This window comes from Brachypodium distachyon, chromosome 2 (assembly GCF_000005505.3).
Source record: "Brachypodium distachyon strain Bd21 chromosome 2, Brachypodium_distachyon_v3.0, whole genome shotgun sequence".
Lineage (NCBI taxonomy): Eukaryota > Viridiplantae > Streptophyta > Magnoliopsida > Poales > Poaceae > Brachypodium > Brachypodium distachyon.
Window position 1 is genome coordinate 50,075,841 of NC_016132.3, and position 17,102 is coordinate 50,092,942.

The following is a 17,102-nucleotide window of genomic DNA, read 5'->3' on the forward strand; positions in this document are numbered from 1 at the left end:
AAGGAAAACCAAAAAACTAGACCCGAGTATTTTTTGGTGGGTTAATAGCTTCTTTTATTGACAGGTCTAATTATTTTTTTACAAAGATCTCGCTTATTTCATAAAAGAAATACACTAGATCGATTCAATTGAGATAAACATAAGTAACGGACATCCTCGATAAAACGAAGAGCCACGTTATGGTACTCCAAAATCAATGCGGCCAAATCCATCATTTGCATCTTGACATTTCTACGGTTATCCGGTGATGAAATTGCATGACACCATTCTTGCACAAGCTGAAATAACCGCATAGGTTTTGAGAAGCCTTCGTGAGTCGCCTACCTCAAACAGTGAGAACCTAACACCATCGAACGCATCACGGCAGGCGACAAAACCCTTACTTCATCGATGAATCTACAAGGATAAAAACTAAAAACACTAAAAGATGAGTCGTGAGAATCAATGACTGCATGGAGTAGGCAAAACGAGGATGGAGCCAGGACACCAATCTTCTAGATGTCATCGCGAAAAACACACAAACCTAACCAGAAAAATAGCAAAATGATATGCCCTGTGGTTCCCAGTCTCTCAACTCATGCCAGATCGTCTGCGAGCGACGAGCGAAACTGTTGGAGATTAAAACTTTCTTTGAGACGGTGGCTAGGGTCTAGTCATGTTAATTAGCTTATTGTTACACCGGAATCTTCCGTACCTAAATAGGAAATCCACACTAACCTAATTTTTTAAACATGCAACATATGCACGTCAGCAATTTGTCACATCATCGCGTAGGATCAATTATCACCACTCACGTCTCCTTCTACCGGGCTGTACTGCTCTGTAGTTTGTGCATGCAACTGAAATAGGCTGGCTACCGAGCCTAAGTTTAAGAGAGCCCAGCTAGCCCAACGTTTAGAGCCCACCTAGCCCAAGGTTTAAAATAGGCCAGCTAGCCCAGCATTAGAGATGGGAATAGAGGATGGGATGGGCTGGCTGGGATCGAAGGAGGCAAGAAGGCGTGAGAACAAGCATCTTATAATTTGGAGTTTATGTTTTTTTTTTTTTCAGATTGCTCTCCAGTGTGACAGGTGATCAACAATTTGTTTTCAAGGGCTATTGCTGCAAAGTTGGTGCTCCATTGCTTGATAGGTCTGCTGTCATCCTGGCATAGGTACACAACCTCTAGATATTTTAATTTACTCGCATGGGAACATGCATATTAGCCTTGAATGTCAACCTTCTATTTGTTTATGCACGTATTAGATGACATAGCACTTACTAAAATCATGGAATAGAATATTCTTATCTACTTTTTAGATCATGAAATACAACTTTTTAGTTTTAAATTTTAAATAAATATATCTTTGCATAAATGATCATGAAACATGAGTTCATTTTTATACATCACTACAAATTCCCACAGCATCGCGCGGGATATTATCTAGTTATCCATATATTGATTTGCAAGGAGAATCCCAAGAGAGCCTTGCAAGCAAAATAAACAAATATCGGAGACTCGTTTGTTTTTAGAGAGAGAGGAAAATATTGGAGACTTGTGGCCTAGATCGCTTCACAGATTATGCAAGGACGCCGAATGATTCAAGGAATGAAAAGGGACTTTAGGGCGCTTCGGTTAGGGCAGCCAGGGCACATGGGTGGAGCCCAGGATGCCGGCCTGTTCCAGCAGTGAGACAGGCCCAGGAAAAAAAATGCAAGTACCGTCGTTCTCTGAGGAATTGTGGACTTGATTTCATAGTTCGATACCTGACTTCTTTTTTTAGGGATGGTTCGATACCCATTTAGTTGCTTATATGGGCCACGAAGTGCAGAGTCGGGATGAAGCGTAAAATATATATTTTTGTCACAACATTGTATCTGTAATCTTTAATCTTTAATATCTATAAAGTTCATCCCACTTAGTGTAGTTAAGGTTTGCAAGCTCAAAGCACAAGCTTCCACGTCATCAATAATATCCAGTCCGTTAAATCCAGTTAGTACGGCTCTGACGCTCTCTCCGGACGTATTGCTTTTTTCTTTTATGCTAATTAATCCAACCCACTTATTAGTGGCAATTAATCCAGCCATTTTGGTAGTGTGTGTCCAAAAAAGGCCCAGCCCAGGTCAAGGCTGAAGGAGTCTCCAATGGGCCGGTGTTCCAGATCCACCAAAGAAACCTTGTGTTGCATGAGAAAAAAAAAAGTAACGATTGCTGTAACTTAGTCGGGCGCACGGGAAAGGAAGGGGAATGGCGCCGGCGGCGCAACGACCACGGGCCTCGCCGTGGCTCGACAACTCCTTCACGTTGACGTAGGCTACAAACTAGAGTTTGTAAAGCCAATGCCTTCACCTAGAGCTTATTTTCCTTCGGTGGGATAGTAAAGCTGTCAACAGTGAACTCTATGTAAAGAATGGTTTCTGTTCAAAAAATTGATTAAAACGTTTTACCTACAGTTTTTGGGCAGTAGGTGAAGAATCCACGTTGTCTCGCAGAGAAGTTATGCCCCGCCCTTTTTTCACTTTGGCGCGCTGGTGGATTGGCTCGTGCGTGTAGGGACACGGAGCAGGCCCCACTTGGCAGTCTGAACACGAGGGATAATTGACCAAGCCCTCTACCGAAAAAAAGAAGCCCCGTCTCCCAAATCCTCTGCGGGATCTTCTCCTCCTCCAACGAATCCTCCCCCCGCGCAGGTCGCCGTCCCCTGCAGCTCTCTTCCCTTCCTCCCCTGCCGACCTCTCTTCCCTTCCCCTTGCCGTTGTTCCTGCTTTGCCAGCCGCACTTGTCTTCCCGCGGTGAGGGGTCCGGATCTGCACAGCCCGTGGTGAGGGAGCTGCTCTCCCCGCGGTGAGGGGACCGGATCTGCGCCGCCCATGGTGAGGGAGAGCCACGCCGCCCGCGGCGAGGGGACCGGATCCGCGGCGCCCGCGGTGAGGGCACCGGATCTGCGCCTGCCGTGGTTTGGGAGCCACGCAGCGTCCTCCTGATCTGAAGGCCACCGGAGCTACCTGCGACACTGGAGGGAGCTTGGAGGCTCCACCGATGGTGACCCTCCGAAGGTTTGTCTCTCCGTATTTGGTCCAGCAGCATATTTATTTGATTTTAGTTATTTTAGCATATGTGATGACATGAACAATCTTGATTCGATTAACTTTGTTGAAAGAAATTTTATGTGCTGTTAATCTCAGATCTGACCAATATTGCACTTATGGTTCTCCAAAGAGAATCAAGCAAACAGATATGAATTGAGAGATAAAATTGTCAATCTCTGGATACATTTATATTGCTCACCTATTTACAGTTTTATTTTTGTACATATGACACAGCTATCACTATATATGTAGTTTCATTGTGTTTCTTTCTCTCTGAAGCCCAAAGATGGTTACAACATCTACTAGTGTATTCTTGTTGAATGTGTTTTTTTTTTTCAATATGAACTCACTAATCAGCCGTTCTTATGGTACTCTTTTATTCCAGATCATTATGATGTAAAAAAATGCCTTGCCATCTGTTTTCTCTCCAAGCTAGCAAACAACTGCCCTACTGTTCTTGCAGGTTTGCTATAATCAAGATGGTTGTGACCTTCTGTTCTACTCCCTCCGTTCCATAATTCTTGTCAAAATATTACATGTATCTAGACACTTTTTAGGAATAGATACATCCATTTTTAGGCAAATTCGAGACAAGAATTATGGAACGTAGGGAGTAGATCATATGCCTAGCTTTATTGAGTTTATTGTAATTACTAACTACTAACAGAGAATCATCAATCTGCCTTCCAGAATCTTAAATAAACAATTTTCTGCATATTTCAGATCATGCAACGCTAACACCATAGATGAGTGCAAATCTTGTACAACTGGATCAGATTTTGGATCATATTCAGTTCTGGGAAGGTAACAGCCTTGGTATGTACTCCCCAAACCACTGGAACTTTCTTGGTACACTGGAATTTCCTATTTTACAATGGCTTTGACGTTTGCAGACCAAAGTCAGAGATGGATTATTTTTCCTTCGGAATTTGTGTCTCTGTGCATTGTGGAATTTGTCTGTTATACAAGTGTAATGCTGCTGAAAATGTTTACCTTTATTTTCAGGAGCTAAACTTTGTCTATGTTATTTTCAGGACCACAATGCGAACTCAGATGTGTCTGTGAGTCTTGAATATGGAGCTTGCTGCATATCAGTTTATCACTAATGGGCAGCCAACAACAACTTGAATCTGGAGTTGTTGTGTGTATTTTTAATACAATCTTTTTGGCTATAGTCTAGTTGACTTGCACAAAATGTAGCTGCTGATATGATGATGTATAATACATATTTATATATTATTTGAATGAAGGATGAGATCTGACTCAATTTCATGGTGTGTTTTTCATTACTTCCGGTTTTGATTTATGCCTCCAATTTGAATTATGTTCTATTTGAATTTGAATTATGGTTGATATGAATTTAAAATCAAATGATGGCAATAGGGATTTCCCTAGAGTTTAATTCAAATTATGGTAGAAAAATCCTCTAGGGAAAGAGGACTGGTGTGGCAGTCTACTTTACATGCTGGCATGAGCATCCAAAGATGAAACTTTCCCTAGATCTTTTGTCCCAGGTAAAGAAATGTTTCCCTAGAGCTAGCCAGAAAGCCCCTAGGTAAACAACTCTTTACCCACCATACTATCCCTAGTATCCTCTACCTAGAACAATCCCTAGGTAAAGCTTTTACCTATGGTTTTTGCCTTTCACCTAGGGTATTTGGATGTAGGAAAAACTCTAGTTTCCTTTACCTATGGTTTTTGCCTTTCACCTAGGGTATTTGGATGTGAGAAAAACTCTAGTTTCCTTTACCTATGGTTTTTGCCTTTCACCTAGGGTATTTGGATGTAGGAAAAACTCTAGTTTCTAGTAGTGGCCCAAGTACAGGTGTAGGTTAGTTCGGAGATTGTGGCAAATCCACACAAAAGCAATAGGGGTGAGATGGACCCACAAAAGCAATAGAATTTCCCGTGGGGAATCACCTAGTTGTTACTTCCACGGTTCCACCCTCGGTTCCACCCAATGTATAGCATGTCAGCCTCACGAAAACAGCAAACATAAATTCTTGATTTGATCCTTACAAATATTGTGGAACTCGGTCACTTCTACTTTTAAGCAGGTTCAATTGCTCAATCACTCAGCACCCGCTTCCATTACGCATGGAAATATAGCAAACCCTATGAAAGCTCCAGTGATTAGCAAATGATATACCGTGCGGAAAAGGAAGGCACTAAAAGGGTTTGGGCGTTTCGAGGATTACGTACGCTAATTAGGGGCTCTGTCATGTCATATCACCGAGCTTAGCAGGTAATAGGCTCGTTGAGTTTCTCTTTTGAGATCGGTTTGGTGACTACTTTTACATGGAAGCAGTTGAGCCCTCCAGCTTTTAGCCAAAAGTCCCTCCAGGCACATGACCTCCAATTTGAGAATTGACATCAAAAGGTGGCCACCCAGGGAGGGGGGAGAGTGAGAGAGAGAGAGAGAGAGAGAAGGATTGTAATAAACTTATGTGTGTGAGCTTGTGCTTAATGGAAGATTGCCATGATGCTGCCTGTGGTCCATGGTTTCACATACATAAAGAAAAGATTTTGACCCACACAAAGCCTAGATCAATAGTACTTTTTTTGGGTTCTGCAGCTACAGCTCGCAGACACACCCTCTTCCACTCTTACATCAACGATAACTCGACGGCACAGACAAGAACTCTTACTCACATGCACACATACAGTGGCGGTATCAGGACTCTGAAACTTGAACAAACCCGTGATGCCAAATGCATTATCATGTAAAAGATTTACCTCTTCCACTCTTAATTACATCAACGATAACTCGACGGCAGACAAGAACTCTTACTCACATAGATACAATGGCGGTGCCAGGACTATAAACCTTGTAGCAAACCTGTGATATCAAATGCATTATCATGTAAAAGATTTTACCTGATTTTCTATTTTTGAGCATGAATTTACGCTTGCATTTGATGATTTTGCTAGAAAAATAATAATCCTATGGCCGGTTATAATTTCGTAAAAATATTAACGTGTGCTCAAACCTCATTTTGTTTTTCCTCTGAAAACTCCAATACACATATTCTCTCTACCCCTCTTAAAAATCCCTCCAAAATTTATGTGTTTGTTTCCTACGAACTATCCAGAGGTATCACCTGCAAAATTCTTGTGTTTAAATGTAGAAATCCTACCCTGTTCCTGCGATCGCAAGTGACCCTAGCTACAAACCACTTGCTAACACATGCAGACTCGCGAGCTTTTAAGTTGGCAAGCGAGCTAAAGCCTGTTTGATTAAGATCTCTCCGGGAACCCAACTAATATAATTAGGCCGACACCTTCACGTTCCTCTACATGTCGTGGGCACGAGCTGGGGGGTATAGTATTAGTGTAGATTTTTATTTTTATTTCGAAATTTATAGTAGTGGTGTAGTACAACTAAAGGGCGCCTAGCTACTATTTGAGATAAACATCCTTCTGCTAGCTATAGTACCCCTTCAAAAGAGCTCAGGGACACATGCACGATTAATATTGCTTCTGAGCTTGGCATATGCTTAAAGGTCTCTTTCGCCGGCATCAAGCAGCTCTACCACACCACACTACACCACTTGGCATTACAAATTGGGTTGGACATCACAACTTCAGAAGCTTGGATAGCTGCTACATGGAGCCAACTGATTAACTCACTTTTGGGGCCAAAAAGGACCGAGCTAGCTTATCAACTGGACTCTCATTATGAAATTGCATGTCCTCCATCATACATGGTGCATGGTTTAGCATGTGCAGGCAATGAAGTAAGGTGCTAAGCAACGTATTTGTTTCTCTAAGTTTTGGGGAGAGAAAAAATGCCTAGTGTTCACCGTATAACAAGAAGAAAGCACTGGACTTCCCTTTCTGCTACAGCAAGCTAAAGGAACCTTCAGAATGAGCAGATAGTGTATTATAATTGTACAATCATTCTGCGAATTCTGAAGCAATGATTCTGCAAGATTTCCACAAGTTGGTTATATGTATATGAATAATGCATGGGGGTCTGGGGTCTTGCTAGCTGAAATTTTTGGAGGGGCTAAACTAGTACTAATTATGCACCCCGTTAGGGCTACAGGTTAGCTTAGAAACCTAGCTACTAGGAAAACCACAAGCAGCATTCTCATGGGGAAGAACGATTAAACAAACGGAGTGCGTGGAGATGGTTATCATGTAGTGGACATCTCCAGCAAAAAAACAAAGGGACTACATGAATTTAAATTGAACCCGGCCGCCAGCAAGACTGGTAGTAGTGGAGTATATATGTATTTTAATTTAATTGATTGTTTTGCATGTGTATTCATACTCTAATGTATACTACTACCAGTGTCCACTGAGTGATGATTCAAAACATCATGTATACTCCTTTACCTTGTGCAACTAATCCATGAACATCCTCATAGAATATATACTACAGCTCTACTAATCGATGAGCGAACTAAAGGAGAAGATAATCCATGTTCATTAATGTTAGACTTTTGCTCCGACCGGCCGGTAATCTGTTCAACTATCCACGTGTGCTTCTCTGATTTGTGGGCAAGGAGCAAACAAGACATCTCCTTATTGTAGAACGATAAGGGAGTGATTGGCCTCTTGCTCCCGTTTGATGGAAGCAGGAAAGAAATAAGGAGAAGGAAGACATTGTACGCGCCCATCTTTACATCAAATCCATAACGCCAGAGTACGTACCACTGGCCGGCAGCTAGAATAGCAACATAAACGAAAATCATTAAAGAAAAAGCGAAGCTGCTAACGGGTCATCATAAGCTCCATTAGGCCAGGGCCGGGTTTATGCCTAATCTTCCCGTCTCTTTAGTTTTTAGCAGTAGTTGCAACGGTTGTTGGGTGGCGAGTATGTGTCCATGGCACCACGGCTTAAAGCTGGATCAGAGGAGGGAGCTCTGCTAGTGGAGGGGGGATGGGGCCTTGCTGGCAATGATTGGTCTACTCATTGATTACTAGCGTTCAGAACTTTCATATACTCATCATGATCAGGACAACGTGCACACTGCTCTGCTCACTTTCTCCCTCTCTCACTCCCAGCTGCCATCTTCAAGGACAAAAGGAGGAGTGAAATATGGAATGTAGGACGCTGCACGGAATACTAAAATTTCCGGAGGAATTTACAAGCACCGCACCAATATCAATGCCCCCAGTTGGTGGTGCCCAACAGCCCAAGTGGTGGTACGAGTACTTTTCTTCAAGAGGAACAAACGAAAGAGAAATAGAGTTTGAATTAGCAAGTTTTGGGGAGGATGGCGTCTGTACCGGAAAAGTAAGGGGATATCCAAATCCGTCGGTCGGTGCGATTTTACACATCACTTCTACAGGTGATCAGAACACAATAAGGAATGCAAACAGCTGCAGCGAGTAGTAAATCGTAAAGAGAAAAAGTTGACCGTAGCAAAAATCAGTATCTTTTCTTCACAAAGGCATCATTCACCCTGTAAAGGGAGCAGGGGAGAGGATGATGCTCTCAAGGAGACGGGCCGGAGAAAGAAAGAAAGATGGGCAAAAATAAAGAGACAAAGCGCGAGCAAGGAATTAACAAAAGAGAAACTAGAGAAAAAATGGGAGAAGAAGAAGTAAAAAAAAGTGGAAAACAAACACCTTGCTTGATTACAAGTCATCCTCGGTGATGCTCTCCAGGTGCGGCCGCCACACGGCCACGCGCCCGCGCCGCCGGTCCCTCGCCGTCGACGCCTTCTCCTTCATGATCTCCGACAGGTACCTCTCGTTGGCCAGAAGCCGCTCCTTCTCGCCCTCCGCCGCGGCGCCACGGGACGACGTCGCCGCTGGCGTGTCGCCGCCGGATGATTCCTTCTTCCGCCGCCGCCGCCGCGCCGCGGAAGGCGGAGGGCCCTTCGAATTCGGGTTCGCCGCCGCCTGCTTCTTCTTCTCCGGCGCCGGCGGGGACATGACCGGCATGAGGAAGTAGATCTTGCCCTTCTGCAGCTCGGCATTGGGCGGGAGGATGACTGGCTTCTGGACGACGATGCCGCCGCCTCCGCCGTCGGCGGGGCACGTGGAGGGCGGCTTCCGGAGGACGTGCTTGGGGTAGGCCTTCATGATCTCGCCGGCCAGTACGGGCTCGCTGATCTCCTCCACGCGCCCGTTGGAGTGCACGATGCGCACCACGTCCAGCGCCCCGCAAGGAAGGATGCACGCGATGCAGCAACGGATGGTCTCCATGGCTGAGTACTCTACTGATCAAGCTAGATCAATAACCTCTCACTCGATCTCCCTAATTTTCTTCCTGCCCGGACGCCCCTGATGGTTCCTGCGCTGCGCCGAGCTGGAGAGCTAGCTCATAAGCTAGGTACGGAGTAGCAGCTGGTACGATAAGGAGGAGCTGGGTGATGTGCACGCTGTACCGGCGAGCCAGAGACCTCGCCTGGTCTTGGGTCTTTTTGTTGAGGCGGGCATGTTCCGGCTTTTATATAGTGGTACCTTAGAACGAATCCTAGCTCAGCTCAGCGCCTCAGCTCAGGGGTACATACAGATACGCGTATTGCGCAATGGTATGCTATGAAGGAACTGGTTCGGCATGCTCTTTCTGTTGTATCTGTGTGTGTGAGCTAAGCTCCTTCCTGATCGGCCGTTGCAGTGCTCAACAGTACTACTAGTGCCACTACTCTTTATCTACCACAGACCACTACTACTAGCTTGTTGGATTAATGTGTAGTAGAAAGAAGAAGTAGGATTGACGATAATGTGTCATGTGTGTATTCATCTTCTACTTTATCACTTCATTTATATGTTTCTCTTATCCTTCTGGCCTTTGAGTGGGGCCCCTCTGCCGAAATCATTGCTACTCCTCAACCTTGTACTTTGGTTAGGGCCATAGGGGCCGGCCGGGCTGGTTTTCATGGGCTCATCATGTATACCTGAGGGTGGAGGATAGCCTGTAATTTTTCAGTTTGGTGCATACCTAGCTTAATTATAGTGTGGAACAGGACGGGGGAATGGGGAATGTAATCTGCATGCGTGTATCTGCCACGTACCGTGTGGTGATTTTGGGGGCATACATGGACTGCGTAGCGCGCACATATATTTAGATTCTGCCGTCACTGTTGTTCTGATTGGAGGTGGCTTGATATGTTTCTCATTTAGGGACCTGTGATGGACAAATACGCATTCAATTAGGGGACAAATACCATCCGAGAAGAAATTGTGTCTCGCATCCAACATCGGTCCATGCCTACATGTATGTATGAACATTGTACGAAATAAGTAGACGTTGGACAAAAGCGGCATGATGTGCCATGCCATGTATTTCAAAGCCAGAAAAGATAAATATACACGACAAATATGTCCTTCCATGAAGCGAACAATTAGTGGCCTGGGCTTTTGAGTAGCACACTGCATGAATTCATGTTAAAATAATGTTACTAAGTGCAATTATTATTACTAGAGTGAATTCCACACTTTACCCCTTTCAAGAAAGTTTGTGACACATTTTACCCGATTTAGCCAAAATTTCTTCATTTCAACCTATTTAAGTAATTTTTGACACAGTTTTACCCTTTTCAAGATTTTGGCCATCCTAAAAGAGGTGTCCCATATGCAGTCCTGCATGGTATCTGGCAACCAAGGCACATCTTATGAATGAGTTTCTGGTCAATGTTTAAATTTTTGCAACACTGGGTTTTCAAAGGTCATCGAAATTAAAAAAACCATTGGTATTATCTTGAACAAAAAATATTGAATTAAATGAATATTGGCTGAAATTAAAATTCAGAATTTAAAAATTGCTTGAAACTTGTTCGAAGTTTCAATGTAGAAGAATTTCAGTGCTCGCAATTACCAAAAAAAGAAGAAGGTTTTGTTCAAATTTCATTGAAATTTTGAACCTTACTTCCGACTAGGCAGGGATCACCCGCGCGCTATAGCCTTACTAAGCCACAATAGCTCATGGACGACAACATTGAGTAGCATCACGTAGATCTGACATGTCAGACCATTATATCAGGATTTAAACAAAATTCAAATCTGCAATATAAGTCTGGTTAAAATTCATCAAAGCTTCACAAAAAATGTGACCTCCAAAAAATGTGGTTGCTAAAATTTTAAACTTCTCATGGAAAATGTGTGACGCCCCGTTACCTCTGACAACGACAGCGTAACGACAGAATCGCCACGTACAGAGTTGCCACAAGATCAACTTGAGGAAAACAGTAGCATGTACAATAGAAACCTTCACCGTTCGCAGACGGTGTCTTATTACAAGAACATTCAAAGTGTCTCCAAGTCTCACTATGGCAAGAGGTGCCTCTAATTTAGACATTATTAGGCCATCTTGAACTACCCTCCTGGTGGTCTACGCAACATCATCTTCGCTAGCAGCATCCTCATACTCATACTCCACTTCAGCATATTCATAGTAAGGACCGGACTCATCATAAGTACCGGCCTCTACCTCGTCGGGGCTCACCATGATCATTGGTTCTGAAAACAACATATGAAGCAAGGCTGAGTATGTATGAAAATATGTACTCCACAAGTCGCGGGAAATCATTATGCATGAGTTAACTTGACGACCATCAAGCCGTCAGATCAAAAATAATTATATTCGAAAATAAGTTATTTCTTTTAGTATTTTTTTTGGAAACCATATTTTATTTGAAAAAATCTACTAGCAGCAGATCGACGTGGGATCTTACATCCTGTGTTAGAGGAAAACCCACACGACGCACTTCCAAACCCGGAAGCTAGGAGTGATATCACATCTAACTCTGATCAGAGGTGTACTGCTTTGCCCATAGCATCACTTGGTCAATACTCGTCGGTGCACTAATCATATGCACACGACTAGACCAAGGAACCAGAACCAGAACCAGCCCGTACACTACCTCTGCTTCGACACCTTGCCTTACGTAGGCCCGCGGATCGAGACCCCTAACCGGTAGGTCCCGCCCTAGGGTGTCTGCACCTACCCGGCTACAGTCACCTTCTCACCCGGGCAGAGGCAGCTACTTGGCGTGGTTCGGCTCAGCCTGTCCCATTCCAGGTCTATGGTCGGTACGGCCTGCGCCGCTTTTGAAGTAAGCGCCAGTTGGTTTGTCCTTATATGATTTCCCTATGTAGAAGAGCTCTGACTTTCCGCCAACCCTATCCGGGTTGCTCCGAACACTGAGCTCCCTACCCACCGAATTACACTTAAGCCGTAACCCTGTCCGGGTCGGCCCACCTAGTACTGACCATACTAGTGGATCCACCGGATCCACTTACATATTTATTTATAGATCTTATTTTTGGGTGGCATGCAAGAATTTCGAAATAAGCCGAGTTTCATAAATCATTTTCGAAGACATGTTCAAGGGATGCGACTTGCCTGGTACCGCTCCGGTCAACTCAGAAATACCGTCCGGGTATCCTACTTGTCCAGAGTCAACTCCTAATATTTAATTCATACACATGTTTAACAAAAGTTTCTAACCAACAAAGTAATAAGGGAAAATAAAAATAAAAAACATACGTGCAACAACTTACACTAGTTTTCCTATTCTATATCTAAGCCAAACAGATGAGAGGAATAAACATGTGTGTGTATGTGTGTGTGTGAGCAGAAGCCAGCAGCAAGTAGTACTAATCCACTCAGCGTGTCATCGATTTGTGAAGGCAAAAAATAAAAAATAAGAATAACAATAAAGCACTGCCGCAGACAAACTTCACCGACCGCATCTATTCTCCTCCTCCTCCTTTTTTCCCCTCTCGTTCCCTGCCTCTCTTTCCCCGTTCTCTCCCGAGCGAGCACAGTACGCCGCCACCAGCTCGATCTCCCTGCTCCGGCCATGTCTGGCGACTACGAGGCCAGCTCCGGGTTCCTCTCTCCTTCCTCTACTAGATCCCCAACTTAATTTCTACCAATCGACATCTACTCGTCCCAAATTTGTAAACCTAGTTCTTGGGCTACCATGGCCGGCGCCGTCTACCTCGGCTCCGGCGAGGTCCACCATGTCGTCTCCCTGCTACCACGGTGCTCCTCCACCTACTGTTCGTCTACACGCTGAGCTACAATACCAATAAGGAGGTGCGATGGCGTCAAGGCGCCGTCACCGGCGACGGCGAAGCTGGGGCTACACTTCCTCCTCCCCAGCTCGCCGGCGTTGGAACCGGCAGTCCGGCGCGCGCGGCCTACTGCTAAGTTCTCCTAACAGACAAGTTAAGTCCCTCTCTCTCCTTGACAGCAAGTTCTACTCTCCGTGGTTGCTTGTAGTATTAGGTGGTCAATTAAGAAAAAATTAATATGTGAGTGTTGTTTGATTTACTTGAGCTGACTATGTTCTGTTCGTTTTTGAAAAAGATAATACTTGTTAACATGCAGAGGATTTGATTTAGTAACTCAACACCATGTGCATGAGAACAAAAAGATGCAGATAAACTAGGGTGAAATATATCCTAACAATGTACTGCCATGTATCTAAGTGCTAAATTCTAGTGAACAAGCAGATGCACACAAGAGCAAACAAAATAGTGATTAATCTAGCAAAGTGATTATGTGATCTAGTTCTAAACAGTAGCAGGGTGAGGATATTATTTTCTCTTAAGCATTGTGTTTTACTTCTAATCACTTAATGTACTACTCAGACATGCATTTTAATCCACGGTAATGTGTCGGCAATTTCATTCAAGAGCATGCAAAGGCAAATTAAAGTGACATTATATTTTACCTTCAATACACAGCAATAGCACATAACAGGAAGCAGCAGCAGCACACAACAGCAAGCAGCAGCAATGGAGCCAGGTGAAGGAAAGTGTTCGGTGAAAAGGTGGTGAAAAGGTCACAGTAGAAAAAAAAAGTACTCCCTATTTATAGGGTGTATTGTATTGTGTACCATGATGACAGGTGTTGGAGAAAAAGAATGCATGGCGCACACGTGTGTGCTGGAATGTGCCAAATGGCAAGCACAAAGTGACAAATGGCATCCATGCACTTGGGCCCACAAGAGGATTTCTTGGCTGCTAAGAAATTGTCCAAGGGCTGAAATGTAAAATTGAAAATGACTTCTTTGAAATTTTCAAAATACTTGTTTGCAATAAAGACTTTGTATTATTTTTGTGATATATGGTGTTAGAAATATGTAATTTGAGTTTTAGAAACCTGGGGTTTCACAAAATGTATTCAGAAGATACACCTCCAAGGCAGATCCATCATGTAGCCCTGAAACCAAAAATCTTAAAAGAGTAAAATCGTGTCATAAGTTTCTTAAACGGGATAAAAAAGAAAATTGTGCTACATGAGGTAAAAATGTGTCATAAACTTTATGAAAACCCGTAGAGGGTAAAAAGTGAAATTCAACCTTATACTCCTCCGTCCCATATCAAGTGACGAAATATTACATGTATCTAGATACATTCATAGCTGGATAAATTTGAGTCACTTAATATGAAACGGAGAGATTATTATTAAATTGTACTTCGTCCATCCAAAAATAAGTGACATGAAATTGTATAAGACATTTGTTTCGGAACAGAAGGAGTATGTAAGTTAATGTGTTGATGCGTGCAGGAGTTAAATTTGCTGGCTACGAGATATGTATGCCGCCAGGGACCCAGGAGCACAGGACACGTACACGACGGTGTCAGCACTCACATGAGGGGAGCCACCGGAGCGGTCGGTCTCGTGGCTCGTGCGGTTCATGGGACGTGCCGATAGCAGACAGAAAGCACTGAAGAAGGTTGGCAACACTAGTACACTTGCGTGCAGTACATATACACCTACGCAATACGGTAAATACGTTCGTTCGATTGTCTTAGCCAGCGAGCACTTCCCCTCTTGACGCGGAAAGAGAAAGAAAGCCAAATAGTGAACCGGGTGGACAGAGAAGGAAGAGAAACGAAGCGAACAGAGAAAGGTGGCCGGAGATGGTGATAACCCACGAGACGGATTGGCATATGGCCGTGGACGGAGGAATACTATTAATCAGGACACTTGGCGTGCCAGGACTGGAGCGCGACTTATGTGTGTGGGCCTCGTGCGATATTCTCCGGTGTGGACGATGCATGCGTTGCGTGTCGTTCAACGGCGGCGGCGCCGGTGCACGAGCCTGCACGCTGCGGCTGCGGTCGGCAAGAAAGACAAGATTGCAAAGACGGAGGCGCGTGGACCTCTGTTGGAACTCGTGAATTAAGCTGCGCGGCCGAGCCGCTTGCGCCAGCGTTTTGCGCTAACCAAGCCTGCTTAATTTAGCCTAGCTAGGAAGGAGAGGAGGAGGCGTGACCGATGAATGGACACGCACAGCAGTAGTACATTGACTGTGCACTAGCTTGCATGTGCTTTGCGCGGTAGGCGATAGCGATATGTGAGACCTTTGGTGGTTAACGGACGTGCTAGTAGCCCGGCCTCTTTTTCTCCAAAAATGTCACTTGTTTTGTTCTCGTGTGACGTCGGTGTTGTCGACTCTACAGTGGGCAGCCTATATACTGCCCTGCCGGTGTAACATGCCATCCCTGGCTGCGAGACGTCTGTCCTTCTGAAATTTCGAACACTGGTAGCTAGGTAAGCTTTAACAATTCCAAGGGAATATTTCCCTCCGAAGACAGGATGACACATCCCGCACGGATAATGCAAAGGTGGAAAATATCCAAGCCCGGCTAGAGAAATGGAGGGCCGGGGTACAACAATACCAGACCAGAGCCAAGTGAGCTGAACCACCGGAAGGCAGAACACTGTACTCTGCAGCCCGGTCTCTCGATGTCAGAAACCACACGGCTAGCACCAGTGGGTTGAAAGGTGATCGATCCATCCATCCATGCATATGCATCTCTGACTGAGTTGCTGTGTTCCGGTACGTGCCAGTGCCACTGAACCTCAGGAACAGAGAGTTGCTGTGTTACAGTACTAGATTGGGGACGGCGTCATGTCGTGGATCCAAGGCGGTGACACTGAGTCACTGACACCGACATCACCGTCGCCCTGGTCGCCACGATTTGGTCCCCAAGGACCACGTTCGGTTGATGACGATACGATTAATGCTTTTCGAAACCGGCCTGCACGTGCGTTCAGTGCGCTCTCTATCTGCATGCACCGTACATGTACCAAGGCTAAATTCCTAGCTTCGTGAAACGAATATATGTGGAGAATGCTGTAGACCAGTGTAAATTAAATTCAAGACCTTTAACCTTATGATATGAAAGAGTCAGCCGTGAACTAAGCAACTGAAGTGTCGGCCAAAACATACGGAGCAGTACAGATTTGATCCGGAGACCCACAAGACGCGCTCCCGTGGCCGTGAAGACATAAGGTACAGCTTTGTGAACACGTGCCAATCAGGCGATGCACGTACGAGTCGTTAAATACAACTAGCAACCACATCATCGGTTCTCGGAGCCGTCGACTCGAGACAAAGTCTTTTATTGAAGAAAAGATAGTGTCGAGACAAAGTTGAGGTGACAGGATCCGAACGGGTGCCATCTTTTTCTTCTCTTTCGCGTGCGCGATTTGCCTTTTTAGCCACAGGATATGCCGTGGCGAACCGCAACTCTCCGACAGGATAGGAGATAGCACGATGATGCTCATGCTTCCTTGTTAATAGTACTGGTATTGGTGGTTTCAGTTAGAGAGGCATGCATCTTCTCGTGGAGATAATCGGAACACAACTACTGTCTGGTGTTTGCCCAAAAGCGACGACGAGTGGGAAATGTACGTAACTCGAACAGTATATTTCGCAAAACCACATCTTCTGTGGTTAGAGTTTTAAAGAACCACATCTATCATTAACAGTTTCAGACAGACGTTCTCACGTAGCCCAAATCTACTACATTAGGGAGATTGACGGCCTTTCAAACAGAGGCTCATATGTCATCTGACACATGGTCATACTGGCATGTGTTTTCTTTTGCCACGTCAAAACCCAAAAATTACATATTTGGTCAGGGTTTGGATCTGGTGAGGTAAAAAAACGAGCCAGCCCGACAACGTGTCTAATGACATATGTGGGCCTGGCCTATCAGAAACACTATCAACAATCTTAATCTTGCAGGTTTGGGTTATGTGAGAATATCCGTCTGAAGAACGGTGGTTTTGTGAGGCAATTAACGACGATTATGATTCGTTTAAA

General features: G+C 44.6%; 1 protein-coding gene and 1 long non-coding RNA gene across 5 annotated transcripts; one reads left to right on the forward strand and one right to left on the reverse strand.

Moving 5' to 3' along the window:
• The first annotated feature begins 2,585 nt into the window (after positions 1–2,585).
• LOC104582869 lies at positions 2,586–4,336 on the forward strand. 4 transcript variants are annotated; one of them, XR_002963977.1, is made up of 5 exons: positions 2,586–3,036; positions 3,166–3,358; positions 3,455–3,532; positions 3,793–3,885; positions 4,104–4,336. It is a non-coding gene; the product is annotated as an uncharacterized LOC104582869 (long non-coding RNA). The 4 variants fall into 4 exon arrangements; XR_002963976.1 differs by having other exon boundaries at positions 2,588–3,036; positions 3,455–3,885; XR_730914.3 differs by lacking the exon at positions 3,166–3,358 and having other exon boundaries at positions 2,590–3,036.
• Positions 4,337–8,407: 4,071 nt separating this feature from the next.
• LOC100822543 lies at positions 8,408–9,735 on the reverse strand. Its single transcript, XM_010234051.3, has one exon. The coding sequence runs from the start codon at positions 9,229–9,231 to the stop codon at positions 8,659–8,661; it is 573 nt and encodes a 190-aa protein (XP_010232353.1). The 5' UTR covers positions 9,232–9,735; the 3' UTR covers positions 8,408–8,658.
• Positions 9,736–17,102: the final 7,367 nt, after the last annotated feature.

What these genes read in the sequence shown, in the direction of transcription:
- LOC100822543 (XM_010234051.3), bottom strand. Translation starts at nt 9,231, where the DNA reads ATGGAGACCATCCGTTGCTGCATCGCGTGCATCCTTCCTTGCGGGGCG.